Source organism: Aythya ferina, assembly GCF_964211825.1.
Source record: "Aythya ferina genome assembly, chromosome: 2".
NCBI lineage: Eukaryota > Metazoa > Chordata > Aves > Anseriformes > Anatidae > Aythya > Aythya ferina.
This window is the reverse complement of record NC_140297.1, coordinates 127,378,664-127,395,766: the sequence shown is the minus strand read 5'-3', so window position 1 is coordinate 127,395,766 and position 17,103 is coordinate 127,378,664. Positions and strand designations below refer to the sequence as shown.

The 17,103-nt window shown below is 37.2% G+C and overlaps 1 protein-coding gene across 1 annotated transcript in view; it reads right to left on the bottom strand.

Moving 5' to 3' along the window:
- Positions 1 to 17,103, bottom strand: part of KCNB2 (potassium voltage-gated channel subfamily B member 2) — a 194,427-nt gene that overhangs the window by 166,582 nt on the left and 10,742 nt on the right. The window contains exon 2 of the mRNA XM_084511015.1: positions 11,528 to 12,212. Within this exon, the coding sequence (XP_084367141.1) occupies positions 11,528 to 12,106 (579 nt within the window). The 5' untranslated portion in view covers positions 12,107 to 12,212. The remainder of the gene's footprint in view (positions 1 to 11,527; positions 12,213 to 17,103) is intronic.

Here is a 17,103-nt window from a genome sequence, read left to right as displayed (position 1 = left end):
TATTTACCATAAGAAATGACATGCAACTAGCAGTTATGAAATTAATCCTATCTGTATGTCTGTGGTATGAAGTTGAATTTTCCCACTTTAAAATGGCCATCTGAACCGTAACAAATGTAAGTAACTTGACCAAGACCACATCAGAGCAGACTTTGGTCTGGTTGAAATTTGCTACTGTATATTTTTTAGCTAAAGAAGTCATGTTCCATGCAAAGTATCTTTGCCCCTCTATGCCTTCCACAAGTTCCCATTTTTTTTTTTCCTCTGTTTTACTATTTTGAGAAATCCACTTTTTTCTTTTAAGTCAACTTTAAAAAAAAAAAAAAAAAAAAAAAAAAACAGAAGAAAGAAAGAAAGAAAGCATTTCAAAGACCCAAATAAAATCTACTACTTAGCATTCAGCTCATAGGATTTAGCTTGCATACCTTCTAAAATGATTGGCCAACTCTGTTCAGATTTGTTTCCCTTACCATTTATTGACCTTTGAAAGAATAAACAGTAGAAATGTAGGGATTTCTCATTCTATTTCTTGTCAAGAACAACTGGTATTTTTCTCACATAACGTGTTTCATACAGAACTTTGCTCTGGCATAAAAACACACATCATACTTTTCTTCTGTCTTTAAGCCTTCATGTATTATTTGTTAAAATAAAATACCACAAATCTAGATTTCTAATCCTATCTGAAGAAACATTTGCATTCTTCCCAATGCCCAAGGTACTTGTTGAGTTCATCCACAAGACCTTCAACCTCACAGTTTATCTTCAGAAGAACCATCTTTCTCTTGGACTTGGTGTCACTCTCCTGACCTCAGCTCAATCAGACACAGCAAACTACATTGAAAAGAACTGCAGTTATATAACAGGCTGTAAAATGACACAGAAAATCTTGAATCATAACACACACACACACACAATAAAATAAAAAAATAAAAAGCCTTTTAGTTGGAGATCCAGAAGTGGATAGTTATAATTCTAGCCATAATATTGCAAATACTTGCCATTATTGAAGTTACCTTATATGTCGCCAGTAGAGGGACCATGGTGGCCCAAAGGGCTCCTAAGTACAGAATATATTTCTGCTTACCTACATCCCAAACTACTAAATAGCCTCAGTATTAAATTATGTCTAAATCATTTGTTCATCCTGCTTGAATTCTAAGAAAGGCTGCAGGCCAGTCACACAGGACTGGCCATATACCTTGGCACTCTTCATTTTGCCAGCTAAATGTTGGTAGGAATGATTTAAAGGTCTCTGAAGTCAATGCCAGTGTTCCGACAGAGTTCAGATGCGTTGGCCAAGTTTCCATGAGCTATAATGTGACAAAATGTATTGGCATACATACATAGACCAAAGTACTTCTGAAACAATGTTTTCAAATGACATTAAATTCACAGGAGAATTTATACAAAAAAAAAAAAAATAATTAAAAGATAGCATATGACAATATAAAGGTTTTGTTAAAATAATAGAAATGGAAATGAGTTCACAGTTCTCAGAACAAATCTGTAGCACTTTTGAGATGACCTCTTGCAGTCTGCAAAAGAATAATATTCTTTTCCCTGCATTTCTTATCCACTGCAAAAGCAGTGGATATTTAGCAATATCCACTGCTCTCCAGAAAAAAAAAACTTCCCCAAAAGTCAAACACATGCTTCAGTAAAGCAGAACAGACAGCTCACTGGAGGACCCTTCAGTAAGCAATTCAAAAGTAGATTGCAGTGCTTGGGAAATAAGCTACGTGAATGTGAGCTGGAGAACAAAACTTGATGCCATTGCAGTCTGTCACAGAAACGTGACTGACTGAAGAAGTACATAAAGTAGGACCATCTCAGGAGTTCACTGAAAATACTTCTAGCAGTACCATAATTCAAGGCAAGCTGGGCTGACTGTCACAAAGTACTCCAGCATCTAACACTTCCTATGGGGCATTCTGAATGTGGCCGGTGACACCTGAAACTGTCACTGCAATTTGGCTGCCCTTGGGACAGCTCTGGTGTGTGCCATACCTGAGCTATTTAAAGCAGTATCTAGCCCTTAAAGTTGCATCAGGAGGGACCCAATGAAAGATGAGTGAAAACACTGATCCCTCGGTAACATGTGTGGTAACTGTTCTGCAGTGAAGATCATTACTCCTTGAAGAAAAAAAAATCTTCCTTCAAAAGCTGTTTTGTGAAGAACTTCAGTCCTGTTGGGCTTTTATTTAACTTGCCTTTTAGAGGCTAGAACAGAAAAGCTGAGATAATCCTAGAAGGGTTTTTTTATTAGTCCAGTGAAGTGCCAGTTTTTAGGCAGGAGCTTAGTGAAATACAATACCATTTCCCACAAGCATCAGACATAAAATATTCTCAGTGAGGAATGAATCTGAGCCTCAAAGATCAGGCAAGACTTGTCCAACTTCAAGAGTTCACCTTGTCAAATTTCCTTAGGCTTCAGGTTTGCATCTCATGTTCTGGCTACTGCCTTTCTCTATGTTTTAAAAGAAATCTTGTATAACTTTTTAGAGCAAGTAGCTACAAGATGACTTGAAAATTCAGCAAGTATGATTCAGACAGTTTGTAGGTAGAAAACCTGTTTGCCTCCACCATCTCACACATTTTCTCACTGTACAGTATTGAGAGGTAACAAAACATAAATGTTGATGTAGAGTTACACATAAGAATTGCATGACTAAAAGCTCCAGCAACACCCAACACACTTTTTGGAAATAAGGACTAGTACGTTAATATGTAGAGTAACATTTCAGTGTCTAAATGTGTTTTTCAAAGACAACTTTCTCTTCCACTGCTGCTCAAAAACAGTAGAAGACCTGTCTCAGTAAATGGAGTATGAGTATGAATGAGTATTCACGCACTCATACTGCTATAACATTCATGTGGAGAAGGCACTGTACACTTAACAGAACAACTTCAAATGTAGGGCTGTTGTCTGGGTTACAATTGGTGCAAATCAAATAAACTTAAATAGAAATATACGTTTGTATTCTTGCTGAAAACCTGCCCTTATTGTATGCCTCCCCAAAGAGAGAGTTATCCATGCATATAAAGAGCAGACTGTGATGTCTTCCTAAAAAGACTCTACTGGGATACTTTTTTGATCTCAAAGTCACTTTGAAACAGCTGTGCCAGTGATACATGCTTGTTTTCAATATTCCCTCAAAGGACTTGGGGTTCAGCACTAAGCGTCAAAGACTCAAGTATCTTCACCAAACAGAAGACTTCTGATTCTGCCATATGTCATGATAAACACCATGTGTGTTTTTTTTCTTTTCAGAAATAAGTAACATGCAGTAATCTCTGGCTTTCTGGTCACCTGGGAGCTGTTTTTTGCTCTTCTACCTCGTGGAACAAATCAGAGATTCACACAAACAGGGCAGTTTGCAGGATAGCTTATATATTGGTTATGCTCTCAGGTTTACAAAAGGAAGACAGAGCCTGTTCATCCAGTCAGTAGGTGCATCCCTTTGCTTCCAAGAGATTTGGTCTGGATAATCCTCCAAATAACATCACCTTTGCGTCATTTAATTTATGAGTATGTATCACCCTGTTGTCTGTTTCCAAATATCTTACGTGACAAAAGACAATGCACTGCCAGAGGCTTATGAAAACACGGAACGGAAATACAACATTTTTAGGACATATGATCTGCCTCTCAGTGAAGTGAAAGACACAACAGTCTGGTTTGTCCACTCACACATGACACAGCTTAAGTGGCATGTCACAGCTGAAAAGCCAGCTCATGAGATGCTTCTGACTTTAGAGAGGGGCATGGCATAATGCGCAAAATATGACCATCCTAACCAGAAATATTGCAATACATCTTCTAAAAGATATTGATGCTGGACTAGACTCAATGTAGGGTAACAACTATCAGAAATAGGATATGATGAATGGTTAAAATAAACAATTATTGTAGAAGAAAATTGCTCTATTAACTTAAGAAGCACACATAGGGCTGGGGTAAATTGGAATAATGCTTTCTACCCATTACAGGAAAGGGTATACTTTGTAGAGTAGGCTGTTCTCATGAAGATTGTACCTCCCAATAACTCACTGAAACCTTGTATATTTGAAATCCTGGCACATGTTTCTGTGCAAGAGCCAGTGTGCAATTCTGTGAATGGTGACACAAATCCAGACACATTCTAGTCATTACTTTAAAACATCATTTTGTAAAACATTACTAGATCTTAAAACAGAGAATAAATTTTCCAAAGTTTTAATATAACTATTCTTGACTTTTTCTCCCTTTAACAAGACTTATCATAAACCTTCTTTAATTTTCCTTGATGTAACCATTAAACCAGAGTGACTGAAGTGCTTTCTCTTAGATGCAGGTAGGAAAGGTGCTCCTCTGTTCATGCAATTAACAGGGATACTCCCTGGTGCCAGTGTTTGAAGCCAGTGGTAGACTGTCTGAATATGACTCACTGCATCTTTGCCCCTGGCACTGCTTCCATAATTTAAGCAGCTGATTTACTGAGAATTAAGTGTCAATAATAAACAGGTCAGTTCAAAAGACACTTTACTCATTTTACTCTAATAGCAGTTTTTAATAAGTTCTACTTTGCAGCAAGACCTTTCAGCACAGCAGAGATAAGATCATGCAGCCGGAGGGAACCTTGATATAACTGAGGCATTAAACACCTCTGCAGCAAGATGGATCAGACAGGAGCTCCATTCCCGTGACACTTAGGTTGACCAAAAATGCTGAATCATGTGTTACACGATACTGCACAGAAGAGGTAAAGAAGGTAAATAATCTTTTAATGACCATTTCAGCAGTGAGCATACCCAAGCTCTTAAAACAAAATCAATTATCTGCTGCCAGTCTACTGTGTTCCTTGATATGATATCTATTGAAAAAACAATATAATCAGTTATCTTTCAAGATATTAAAACACTTCAGTTATTAAATATGAATGACTAGGATCAAATGTAATCTTTGCCTCACAGTCACATTGACTGACTTTATTGTTTGGCACAAAAAAATTACTTCACCTTAAAAGCAAAGAGAGGTAAGAAGTATCCAGGCCAGAAATAATGGTGAGATGGAGATACATGTTTATTACCAGTGACCATTCTCTGTGCTTTACCGCACCTTAGTTTCAGCAACTGTTTGTCTTTAAAGTATTGGGAGTGACAAAGCAAACTATAACATTCCTGGTAGTACATTCAGATAAAGGCTCATAACAGTTTCGCCGTAAAATAAATTGAAACCAGAGGTCAAATAGAAGTTCAAACTACATATCAGCTAGAAAATAACACTCATCTTAAAAAAAAAAGCTATCATGCCCTGAAGTATACTAAATGCAAATACTTGTGGGAATTAAAGTAATACAAAAGTCATTCCTCGTGCTTAAAAAAAAAAGACAAACTTAATTCTCTGTCATCTTCAAACTCAGTCTAAAATTAGATTAGAAAGCACATAAAATATAAGTTTTGTTGGGAGAAATATAACAAAATCAGGATGATAAAAAACATTTAAACCTAAAGCAAAAAAAAAAAAAAAAAAAAAAAAAAAAAAGACATATGCAGGAAAAGTGTTTTGTTCGTGTAATGTGACAAAGGATGCAAACAGAAGAAAATGTATTTCTTTCACTTGAACAGTTTATCTTAAATATTTAGTGTAAACATTCAGCTGTTGACAGAATCCTTTCTTATCTGTGGTAACTCTTTGCAATGCATGAATTTTTTCCTGAGGTTCTCTAAGCATTTATGATGTGTTTGTCAACCCAAAAGAACCAGGAGCATACCATCAATTATGGTTTGCTCCTGAATGAACTCTGCATGACAATCTAGGATTTAATTTATGAGGAGTTGCAAAGGAATGCAGAAATGTTTTATATGACACTCAGCTCTGTTTTGAAGTCACACATAATAACTCTGCTAATTCACATTTATCCCATGATCACTCTTAAGCTGCTCTAGAAAGTCTGAATAGGAATAAGAGTCAGTGTGCATTATAGGTAAAACACACCCATGGAAAATAAGAATAAAGTCCCAAACATATAATAGGAGTGCCTTTTCTCACCAAGTCAGTGTGACAAGCTGAGCCATAATGCACTCAGTAGCTAAATAAATGTCAGTGGCCTGAATCTCCCCATCATGCTTTCTTTTATTTTTAATAATATTTTTTTCATTGTTATTTTATTTTCATAGAGGGTTAGTTACTGAATGCAAGACACAAACTCCTCACGATTTCCAGTCAGGCTTCGGATAATTATACTTTCTGCAATCCACAATCTGCTAGTTAGCTGATAAATTCTTGTGCTTTTCACAAAGGAAGAACACTTATTACAGCCAGTAATGTAAAGAAAAAAAAAATCAACAAAATAAAAAAAGGAAAAATGAGCCATGCAGTGAGACAAACAGAATTAACTTTCAATCCCATCAGGTTTCACATAACCTTAAAGAAGGTAAACCACATGCTGCAGAGACACAAAGGCCAATAGTTTACCCTTCTGTGTATGTACATCAACAGGGGTTATGAGAAAATAAAGGATAGAATGTGACTGATTAGTAATTTTTTTTAATGACTTAACTTATTTATATTATATTTTATATTTGATCAGTTAATATTCACACTGAGCTTTAAGAAAATATTAATGTGAGAAAGAATTACTTGTACAAGTCATGTAGAGTCAATCCCAAGCAATTACTCTCCAGTTACATTCAAAGGGCCAACCTGTGATACAAGATACTGAAATACCAAAAAAGGAAAATTATATTGACATTTATTGACAACATTACTGCAAGTTATTTAAAATAATCTTGTATATACCAGTGATAGTGAAAGATGATTGAGGCAGTTTAGATATCTCTAAGGAGAAATAGGCTCTGTATTTCTCTTAGATATTCCACTAATTTCTGAACTCATTAACTATGTTTATAGTAGCTCATCTGCACTCGAAACATTCCATATTTGTTTAGGATTTAGTTCAAGTGAGTCTCATTGATGTAAAACAAGTGTGAGAAAAGAATCAGGCTCTTAAATTCTATAAACAAGAATGGCATGAAGAGCTCATGCACTAATACTCTGAAAAAAAAAAATAAAATTAAATATAGGGATTTACTTGATTCACAGTTGTTCCAAAGTAAAGCTCCTCTGATTTTAAGTGTTCTGTACAGAACAGTACAACATATAAGTCATTAAAAAGGCTTCAACTCAGCTAGGTTCATCCTTAATATCCCTATGCAATCCACCTGAAGTCTATTCACGTCCATGGAAATCAATACTCATTCTGGTGTCTCTTGAGGACTTTCAGACTACTGATAGCTTGTTCAGAGTTACTGCTTCTGTAAGGAAGCTGTTTTAGGTGTAAAAACTGTAACTAAACAGCCAAATTATGGTATATTTTATTTCCCAAACAAAATCTCTAAGGTGAACAGGATATTTCTGGAGAAAAATGGATGTACTGTGACCCTACTCTGGAAAAGGTTGATTCCACTTCAAATTTATGTGCCATAATGACTCAAAGTACATTTTTGTTTCAGTTTTTCTTCACTATAAATTGGTAAAATAACTTCTTCAAACAGTTTTCACAAAATACTGGTTACACATAAAATATAATCAAATGGCTGGTCTAAAAACTCAGGTGCTACTCTGGAATTAAAGAATGACAGAATGTCACAAAACTCTCGGGTTTGAGGGCCAGGGTTAGAAATTCCCTGGGATGTAGATTACACAAAATTCCTGCTTTTCCTAATCCCCAGGACTGCTTCTCATTTCATATTACTCTGCATGCATGAAATAGCCAAACCTCTTGAAATTCTTTCTCTTAACCCTACTTGAAAAGTTTTTGAACAAGAATGCAGGCAAATAGAACCAAATCCTTCACTCCTTATTCAAAACCTCAACTGAAATCATGGAGAACTTTGCAGGAGTGAGAGCTAAGCAAGAATTAACATACCTAGGAGAAACCAGTGACTAAGATGAGGTACATCCCTATGTTTGCCAAAATAAAAAACCCACATAGTAAAGAGTATCTGTGTTGCACAACATAATTTGATCTATAATACTACTTTCTTACTATCTAACCATACCTTTAATTCTTTGCCATGCATATCTATCATCCTTTCCTATTTGTTGTCACAGATACTGTACAATACCAGCTGTTCATGCGCTCTGACCTTGCTGTGTCTCACCTTGCTCTAAGTGAAGTCAATGCAAGCCTTCACTGACCTCCAGAGAAGCAGGATTTGTGCTGTGATACATAATCCAAAGCGGGACTCCCCCTTGATTCAATAAGCTTTGGATCAGACCTAGAAGGGATCTTAGCAGAATCAAGAGGCCGCAAGCCACACCCACATATCAAAACCACACCTGAGTGTTTACCTCACTTTCCTAATCTTTTACGTGAAAGAGATTAAAAAGCAATCTGTTCCTTTCAACTGCTTAGGTGCTACACAGTACATGAATGACTACTTGAACAGTATCTGTAGGATAGCTATGTACGTTGCCATGTTTTCATTTGCTTCTTCAGAAGTTAGAAAAGGATGGAGTATTTGAATTCAAAGCTTCACGGTAGTATTTTCTACTTTGGTTCCCAACTTGCCTCTACTTCCCTTCCAAGGAATCATCTCCAGATGAGATGCTCATTGCCAAGCAGATCTCACATCTGTTCAGCACAGCTGCCAGGAGTGGTGGAGATAAACCCCTCATCCCTGGGAAAAAAGCTGGCACCTCAGTGACATGCCCAGTTTCCTCCTGCCTGGGGCTGTGGTCCTGGGCTCACAGCCTGACACAGGATTGCTAGGACAGTGGCTGGTTGGCTTTACTCCTACAGAGGAAAGAAGATGGTTCTGCCCCCTGTTTTGGGAAAAATTAGCAATTTGCCACATAATGAAACAAAAGATGAGAAATCTGAAAATGATGTTATCCAAACATTTCAGATAAGAATCTTGCCATGGAGCCTCACACAGCCTGCGATGGCTTCAGACTGAGAGTACATCTGACTGACTCCAGCATATCTTGTTTTACATGCAGCTCTGCTTGTTTGCTTATGTTCCAGAAGTCTGAATGTGCTGCGACAGGTTTTGCTCTCCTTTATGCTATGCAACCGTGTCATTCAGCCAAGTTTCTACAGCCTTCCTTAGGATGCCATGGGTGTAACGGACTATAATTTTGGCTTATATATATATTTACAGACTGAGTATCACTAAAAAGAGAAACTGAATGCATATAATATGGTGACTTCCAGCTGCTAGAATCACAGGAATCACATGAAATGGCATTAACTTAGACAGAAGGCGATTGAAATAATGCAAACCAGCTATCCATTGCTACATGTACATAAGTGCAATGTGAAACTCCCTGTAGCAAGGAAATGTAGAATGTTAACATTCAATCAAACCAGGAGATGAGGGAAAAGGGAAAAGAAAAATAAACAATACCCATTTAAACATCTTGGGAAATGAAAGAAACAGCCACCTTCATTTGCAAAACCTGCAGAGAAATCTAGTAGTTTAACTGTCTTATGTTTCTGCATTTATCTACCAAGCCAAAGAGCGTTTAAGTGCTAATCAATCACAGGCAAAGAACTGTAGAATCACTGTTTTAGTTTTGCCCTATTCATCTGTTCCATCTTGCTGTGCTGACTCCTAACTTTAAATATTCTTAGGAAAACACTAACTAAACAAGTGTCGCAAGCCCTGTGAGCCTTCCCTATGTTAAAAAGAAATCAAGAAAAGATTCCACAAGCACACAATCCATTTCCACTTCCCCCAAGCCTGCCTGCCAGGCATAGTGTGACATGTAGCTGAGGCAGTGCCCATGGCAGACCATGTCCCAGCTTGGGCACAATGTGTCCTGCCCCCGTGGTTCCTACAGGATCTTAGTCCCTGTCTCCTGCTCACCACTGCATGCCAGGAAGCCAGATCCAGCTGCTGCTGCCTCATTTTTCATGCTTGCAGACAACTGGGAGAAGATAAGGTCTATTACAGGTCACATTGGGAGTGTTTTAAACAGTGAGGGACTGAGAAGCTGGTCCCTGACTCCTGCAAGCCATGTAGCAGCTGTGTCACAAAAATGCTGGGGAGGGGGGCTGATGGAGGCTAACTTGTACCAGGGGATCACAGAGTGCAACATGGCCTCCCTGAACCCTTTCTGGCACACCTTATGCCCATCTGTTTCCCCTCTGCTCCTTCTCCTGGAGAGGAACATATGGCCCAGAATATGAATCTCCAAAGCAGAAAATGTATTCTTCTTGTTTCGTAAAATATCCTAATACCCTCCTTTTTTTCTCCTATCAGCTTTTAGTCCAGTTACAAACCTTATATTTTGGTACCATCAATAAGATTTTGAAAAAGGTCAGCCCCTGCTTAAACAGTTACACAGTCCACAATGAAGAACTAAAATTAAAATAAGAAATCATATATTGCATCTCAGTTTTAAGAAGTTGTTATTACAATAAAAAGTTCTTGACAGGATGCGGGGTTTAGTACATTCCACCATCATATTTTAATACTTACCTTAGTCCAACGGGGTTGCGTTCAACAACAAATTAATGACAGAAAAAAATTAAACCCCAGTTAAGCTTAACATGGACATCTACATGCTGAACATTTTCACTCTGAGTGGTCCAAACTGGAGATAGTTTTTCTCATATTAAATAATACCTCATGTCACAAAAAGAACAATCAAGTTCCTCAAGAAGCAAAGACAATTTTTTTTTCTTAAATTGTAGCATCAAAATCTCACCCTAAGTGTGTGCACTCATGCAAAGGGAAACTTTTCCATGATATCACTGAGACTTTCATCAGTTCGTCTGTTTAAAGACAGCAGAACAGGGTTTCTTTCACGTGAATGCTTCCTTACCTCTATCTGAATATCTATATTATATATAACATGCATATGGTATACATATACATAGATTTGTATATACATAGATTTGTATATACACATAGATGTGCATACATACATATATATGTGTATATATATGCTTTATTGTGTATATACGTACTTTAATACTTTCATATAGAACACTAATTCTTGACCACAAAGCACAGTATAAGAGAGAACATACTGCAACCCTTGCCCAATATAAAACCATGACAGACAGCGGCTGTTGACACTATTCTTTCACTATCACTTATCACACTTTATGAGTCAGTGATATCACATCTGTGCAATGCCTGTAATAGAACAGGTATCAAAACTGTAACAAATAAATGAGGGCTTAATAGAACATGTTTCTCATGAGCAAATGCATTTCTAACAAAAAAGTAAGTAGTGTTCTCTAGATGCATTTTTATCAAAGAGTTTAATGTGAAGTCCATTAACAATCACACGTTTCTGTTTATATACGACAAATGTAAAGTGTAGCACGTATCTAAAATCAACTGAAATCAACGGGATTCCTCTTCTGATTTCAGTGGGTTTTAGAACAGATTTGGGTGTATTCATTTCATGATATGTAGATGTTTAGATTCTTATTTTCTCTAAATATTTTAGTGAAAAATATTGATTCATGCATGTCTGGACATTTAACTCCTGCTTGTGAATTAAACACACTGTTTATCCTACCTTTGCTGCCACAGATGAGTTGGGTTTCTCCAGCAAGTCCCAGAGTTTCTTCCTCTTCTCTGGGCAGCATGTATTATCAAACTCTTCCCCTTCTCTCTCTCGCATTGTCTCTGCCTCTCTCCTCAGCTCTTCATTCATCTGCTCTTTCTTTTGGTGGTATCTTGCCTGGCAGCAAGATTCTAAATATATCTCATCAATCCCCCAGTAATCAAGCTCCTGCCCGAAAGAAAGAGCACACATTTCTTCCATCATATGTAGTTTCCCTGTCCTGTAGAAATTCAAAATGGAAGTAAAAGCCCCTGGGTGTCGATCAAAAAAGTATTCATTTTCATTTAAGTTATAGTCATCACATACTTCCAGCAGAGATTCATGAGTATTACAGTCTCTGAGCTTTCCTAATCGTGTCCTTGGAAGTCTGTCCAAAGTCCTCCACAGCACTTCATGGTTGAGTCCACCAACATTTATTTTAACTCTCCGCGAGCAGGCTTTGCTCCTAATGATCTCCACTGGTTCTGGTGGGAGAGAAAGGGTAGACCTTGAAGACTTTTTGTTGATCCCTGGTGGAGCCTTCTCAGCCATTTTAAAAAGGGTGCAGTTGTAATGCCAGAGTCTTTAGGAGGATGAGCTTGGAGACTATAAATATTTGGATAGAGTCCTTTTCAGATAGACTGACCCATTCCTGAAGCTGAAAAAGACAAAAAAATTAGAATATTGCAATGCAGAATATAATCCCCAAATGCTCATTCCTTCTCCTTCCACAGTTTCATATACAGATGAAAATATAATGATGGTAATTTGCTCTTTCTGCAGTGAGAATCTTTTGTGGTAGTATAAGAACCACTGGAACAACTGGTATGTGTAAGAGAACTATGTTTAAGCAAAAGAAAAAACAAAAAAAAAGCAAAACAAAACAAAACAACAACAATAACAAACTAGAATTTCTACATTAATGAAAATCAAATGTGACAGTTTGTAAGGAGAGCTTGTTTTGTTTTATCAGTTTCTGATACAGCCATGTCACCTAAATCTAATTATTTAATTATTAATTTGTGAGGCAAACTAATAGAAAGATTGTAGGAATATGCATAAGGAAAAAGTGAAATGGGGGCTACCTTCCCTTTACTGAAAATGTCAAATTTGGCAGTTACATTCTGAAATTGAATGAAACTATTAGCACATATAAAAATCTCCTGTGAAACCAAACTGCTTCCCTCATCCTCCCATTCCAAATATCAACTCACTGTATTATTTCATGACCAAAAATTACACACCAAACCATACAATTGTCATCCTAACAAGTCAAATTATCTACTACCAGACACTGCTGATTTCTAGACCAATTTAGTCAAGAGAATCCTAACTCTTTTGAACTCACTGAACAGTAGTAGAGGTATGTAGGCAAGGAAGTTCAACTGTATCCTGGGCTGCATCACAAGAAGTGTGGCCAGCAGACTGAGGGAGGTGATTCTCCCCCTTTGCACTGCACTCATGAGACCCCACCTGGAGTGCTGCATTCAGCTCTGGGGCACCCACCACAAGAAGGACATGCACTTGTTATAGAAAGTCCAGAGGAGGGCCATGATCAGGATGATCAGAGGGCTGGAGCACCTCTCCTATGAAAACAGGCTGAGGCAGTTGGTGTTGTTCAGCCTGGAAAAGAGAAATCTCTGGGGAGACCTTACAGTGGCCTTCCAGTATCTAAAGGTGGCCTATAGGAAAGCTGGGGAGGGACTCTGTGTCATGGAGTCTGTGTCATAGGACAAGGGGGAAACAAGCACTGGAACAGGTTACCCAGAGAAGCTGTGGTTGCCCCATCACTGGAGGTATTCAAGGTCAGATTGGATGGGGCTTTGAGCGACCTGCTCTAGTGGGAGATGTCCCTGCCCATGGCAGGGGGGTTGGAAGTAGATGGTCTTTCAGGTCCTTTCCAAACCAAGCCATTCTGTGATTCTATGATTCTATGACTGTATCCCATTTCCCAGCTCATCAGAAAGGCTCTTTGTCCCACCTCTTAAGCCACTGCAGGGACATGACTTCATGACAGCAATCAGCAATCTCAGTTTTTGTAAAATTTAAGTTCATCCCCATTCACTGTGCACAATGCTGCAATGAATTCAAGCGAAGCTGCTCACCACCAAACTTGGAATATCTGTATGAAACAGGAAGAAAACCCACCCACCACGTCTACTGTGGTTTGTTATCTTACACAGTGCTTAAGTAATAACCTATCAATAGTATCATGTCCCCAAAAGAATAATATTAAGAATGCTTTGATAGGCTTCTTTTACGAAGTAGGAATGTCCTCAGTAATTTCCATGAGTTGATGTCTCCTCCTCCCCTTCTCAGCAAATCAACAATTTGACACTTTGCTCCTTCTTTTGAAAAGAAATAAACTGTAGCTTTAAAAAAGCATTTGATGTGAACAAGAATTTGATCCTCTTTGCAGAGTAAGCAAGAAGGTTGTGATGAGAGGGATTGTTACCTATAAATATATCAGGGGTAAACACCAGGGAGGGAGAAGACTATTTTTACTAAAGGACCATGATGGCACAAGAACAAATGGATACAAACTCACCATGAAAGTAAGATGGAAATCTGAAAGGGAATTAGAAGGTCACAAAGATCGGGTCCTCACTAGAGCAATGAGAATCTAGAATAATCCTCCACCAAAAGTACAGAGCAAAAATCAAAGAATTATTTCAATGTCATATCTGACATACTTATGATGAGGTTGACTATGTTCCTAGTATAAAATTAAAAACATTAGACCTTATTATATACAAACTTTAAAAGGTTTTCTTCACCATCAACTAAACTAATAGTAAGGCTCAGCCCCATATGATATAGGTATTAACAGACTTTCATGTACAAAAACATCAGGGAAAAGGAAAGTTCCCTATAAAATTACCCATCAGATGTTATATTTACATTCATAGATTTTCTATTTCTTTCTTTTTTTTTTTTTTTTTTCTATTTCTATTTCTTCCGAATACATAACACACTGTCTTGTGTGTTTTGGCAGATACATTCTGAAATTGAATGAAACTATTAGCACATATAAAAATCTCCTGTGAAACCAAACTGCTTCCCTCATCCTCCCATTCCAAATATCAACTCACTGTATTATTTCATGACCAAAAATTACACACCAAACCATACAATTGTCATCCTAACAAGTCAAATTATCTACTACCAGACACTGCTACCCCCATACTGGGGACAGCCCCAAACACCTCCCTGTTCTCAGTTTCAGTGTCAAGCTGAACCCACTTCAGACAAGAGCCAAAAGATTCTGCCTCTTCCCATTCTGCCTCCAGCCCTTCACTGTAAATCTATCTCCACATCAACCAGTGCACCTGATTATTTACATAAGGGTTTAAGCCTTTAACATTTACCTTCATTCATTAAAAAGATAATCTGATAACTTCACTTGTAAAGATAAATGTCATATCAAAACCAAAGCCCTGACATCGGTAGGTTTACATAACATATATTCCTTTCTTTTGTGTGGTGGTTTTTTTTTTTTTTTATGTTGTTGTTTTGTTTTGTTTTTATTGTCTTCCCCTAAGGCTCATTTTTCCTTAGATATTACCCTTCTCTTCATTGCCTTAGATGAAAGGGGAAGATGCAGGAGGTGGGGGGTACTTCTGAGATGCAGCACAGGTGGCTTTCTATACTCCAAGAACCGTGCACCATGGGGCCTGCTGCTATTGTACCAAAATACCAGCTGGGCAGCATGAATTAGCACCACAACCCAATCCCACTCAGAATCAAAGCACAGCAACTGCCCTTCTGCACCCCAGTAGATGGGGGGACTCAAGTCTTTGCAAAGTCTCTTCACTTTAGCATCTCCTAGTGGTCTGTGATGCATTTATACATCTTCTAACATACAGACCATCACATAAATACTAAGCAATTGTAAGAGGATATTTCTCCACAAACGAAATATTTATTTTTTTTAAAGAAAAATCTTTTCAGACTTTAATGCACGATGATGTTTCTCCTTTAAAAGATGTCTTACATAACAAAACAAAAGAATTTAAGAAATTCATAGAGAAGTTCTGTCACTCTCCATGAAATCAGTCAAGTCTTCAGGCAATTTCTGCACAGCTTCACTCGTTTATTCACTATTGAATCTCAGGGATTTCTTCTCTTTTCTTATTAATGTATGCTCTTTAATATTAACAATACAGAGTAAAGCAGTAGAAATCAAGCAGTTGATCTGATTAGTCTTATGTTAACCATACTCATTTGCTTTTCTGATTAAAAACATTAAAGATATGCAAGACTAAGCATTGTTTTAGCTTTTATGCAGTATAGTTACCACACACATTTGTTAAACAATGCAAAATTATAGTGTCACTGATACTGGTCTACAGCTGATAAAACATTTTCTGATTTGACAGTATAATTATTGGCTGCATCTCCCTACTTGAGGAACTGTGGCTTTTCTAAAAAGCTTTACCAGTCCTGGTTAACTGTGGTCATACTGAAGTCAGCTGTGAAACACCATTCAGTTAGTGTTTAGAAGATTGTATCCAAGGTGCTATGTACGTATTAAGGTACATGCTAGCAATCACAACATGCAGCACTTCAAAAAAATTAAAAATAATAATAATAATAAAAAAGAATTCTCAAATTAAAAATCTTGAAAATTAAAAGCTGTTATTGCCTTTCCACAGAGCTCCTTTCATTGAGATATATACAAGCCTTGGGCTACATAACTTTTAAGAAAATCCTTTTAGTCTGCTTCCTAAGTCTCTTTCTTCACGTATTTTATTTACTGCGGATAATTTCTTCCTGTGCAGCTTTTTTCCCCAAACCTGGACTACAGAGTGTCTCTAACTGTGTCTTTAATGAAAATATAATCAAAAGCCTCTACTTTAACTACATGACACATTAAACTTTATAATCCAATTTATGAATTTCACATAAGAACACCAGATCTGTCATTATAACAAAATTATGTAATCAAGGTTACCTTTACAATTCATTAAATAGCTATTCTGGCTTTTAGCTACTGCTACTAATTTTTCAGACACTGAAATTTTTCTCCTGTGAAGGTTTAAAATATTTTGGGGTTAAGTTTATTGCCTCTACTTTCTGGTTGTGTACAGATCCACCATACACTTTTTCGACCCTAGGAAAAATAAAAAACACTACTAGTCCTTGGCAGGTGATGCCAGCCTACTGCTTACCAGTGCTGCATAGCCATCAGTAGAGAAGGACATAAATTATAACCACAAATACATACTAAAAACAACACACAACAAAAAAGTTTCCTTTCTTGCCAAAATGAAATGACTTTGCAGGAAAATACCAATAATATTGAATAAAACTCTTCCAATTCAAAGTCAATTCTTTGCATTAAATAAAAGTGAAAATTGCAAGGACTACTACTAAAAAACCTATAGAAACCCAGAATGAAGGTTAAGTTTCTTCCTCCATACCATACGCATGCAGATTTTAATGGTGTAATTTCCCCACCACCAATCCGTTCTGCATTACATGAATGGGTAATTATTTACCATTTCTTTTTATCTTTCTCATTCAGAATTTGGCCTTTGATGTTATTT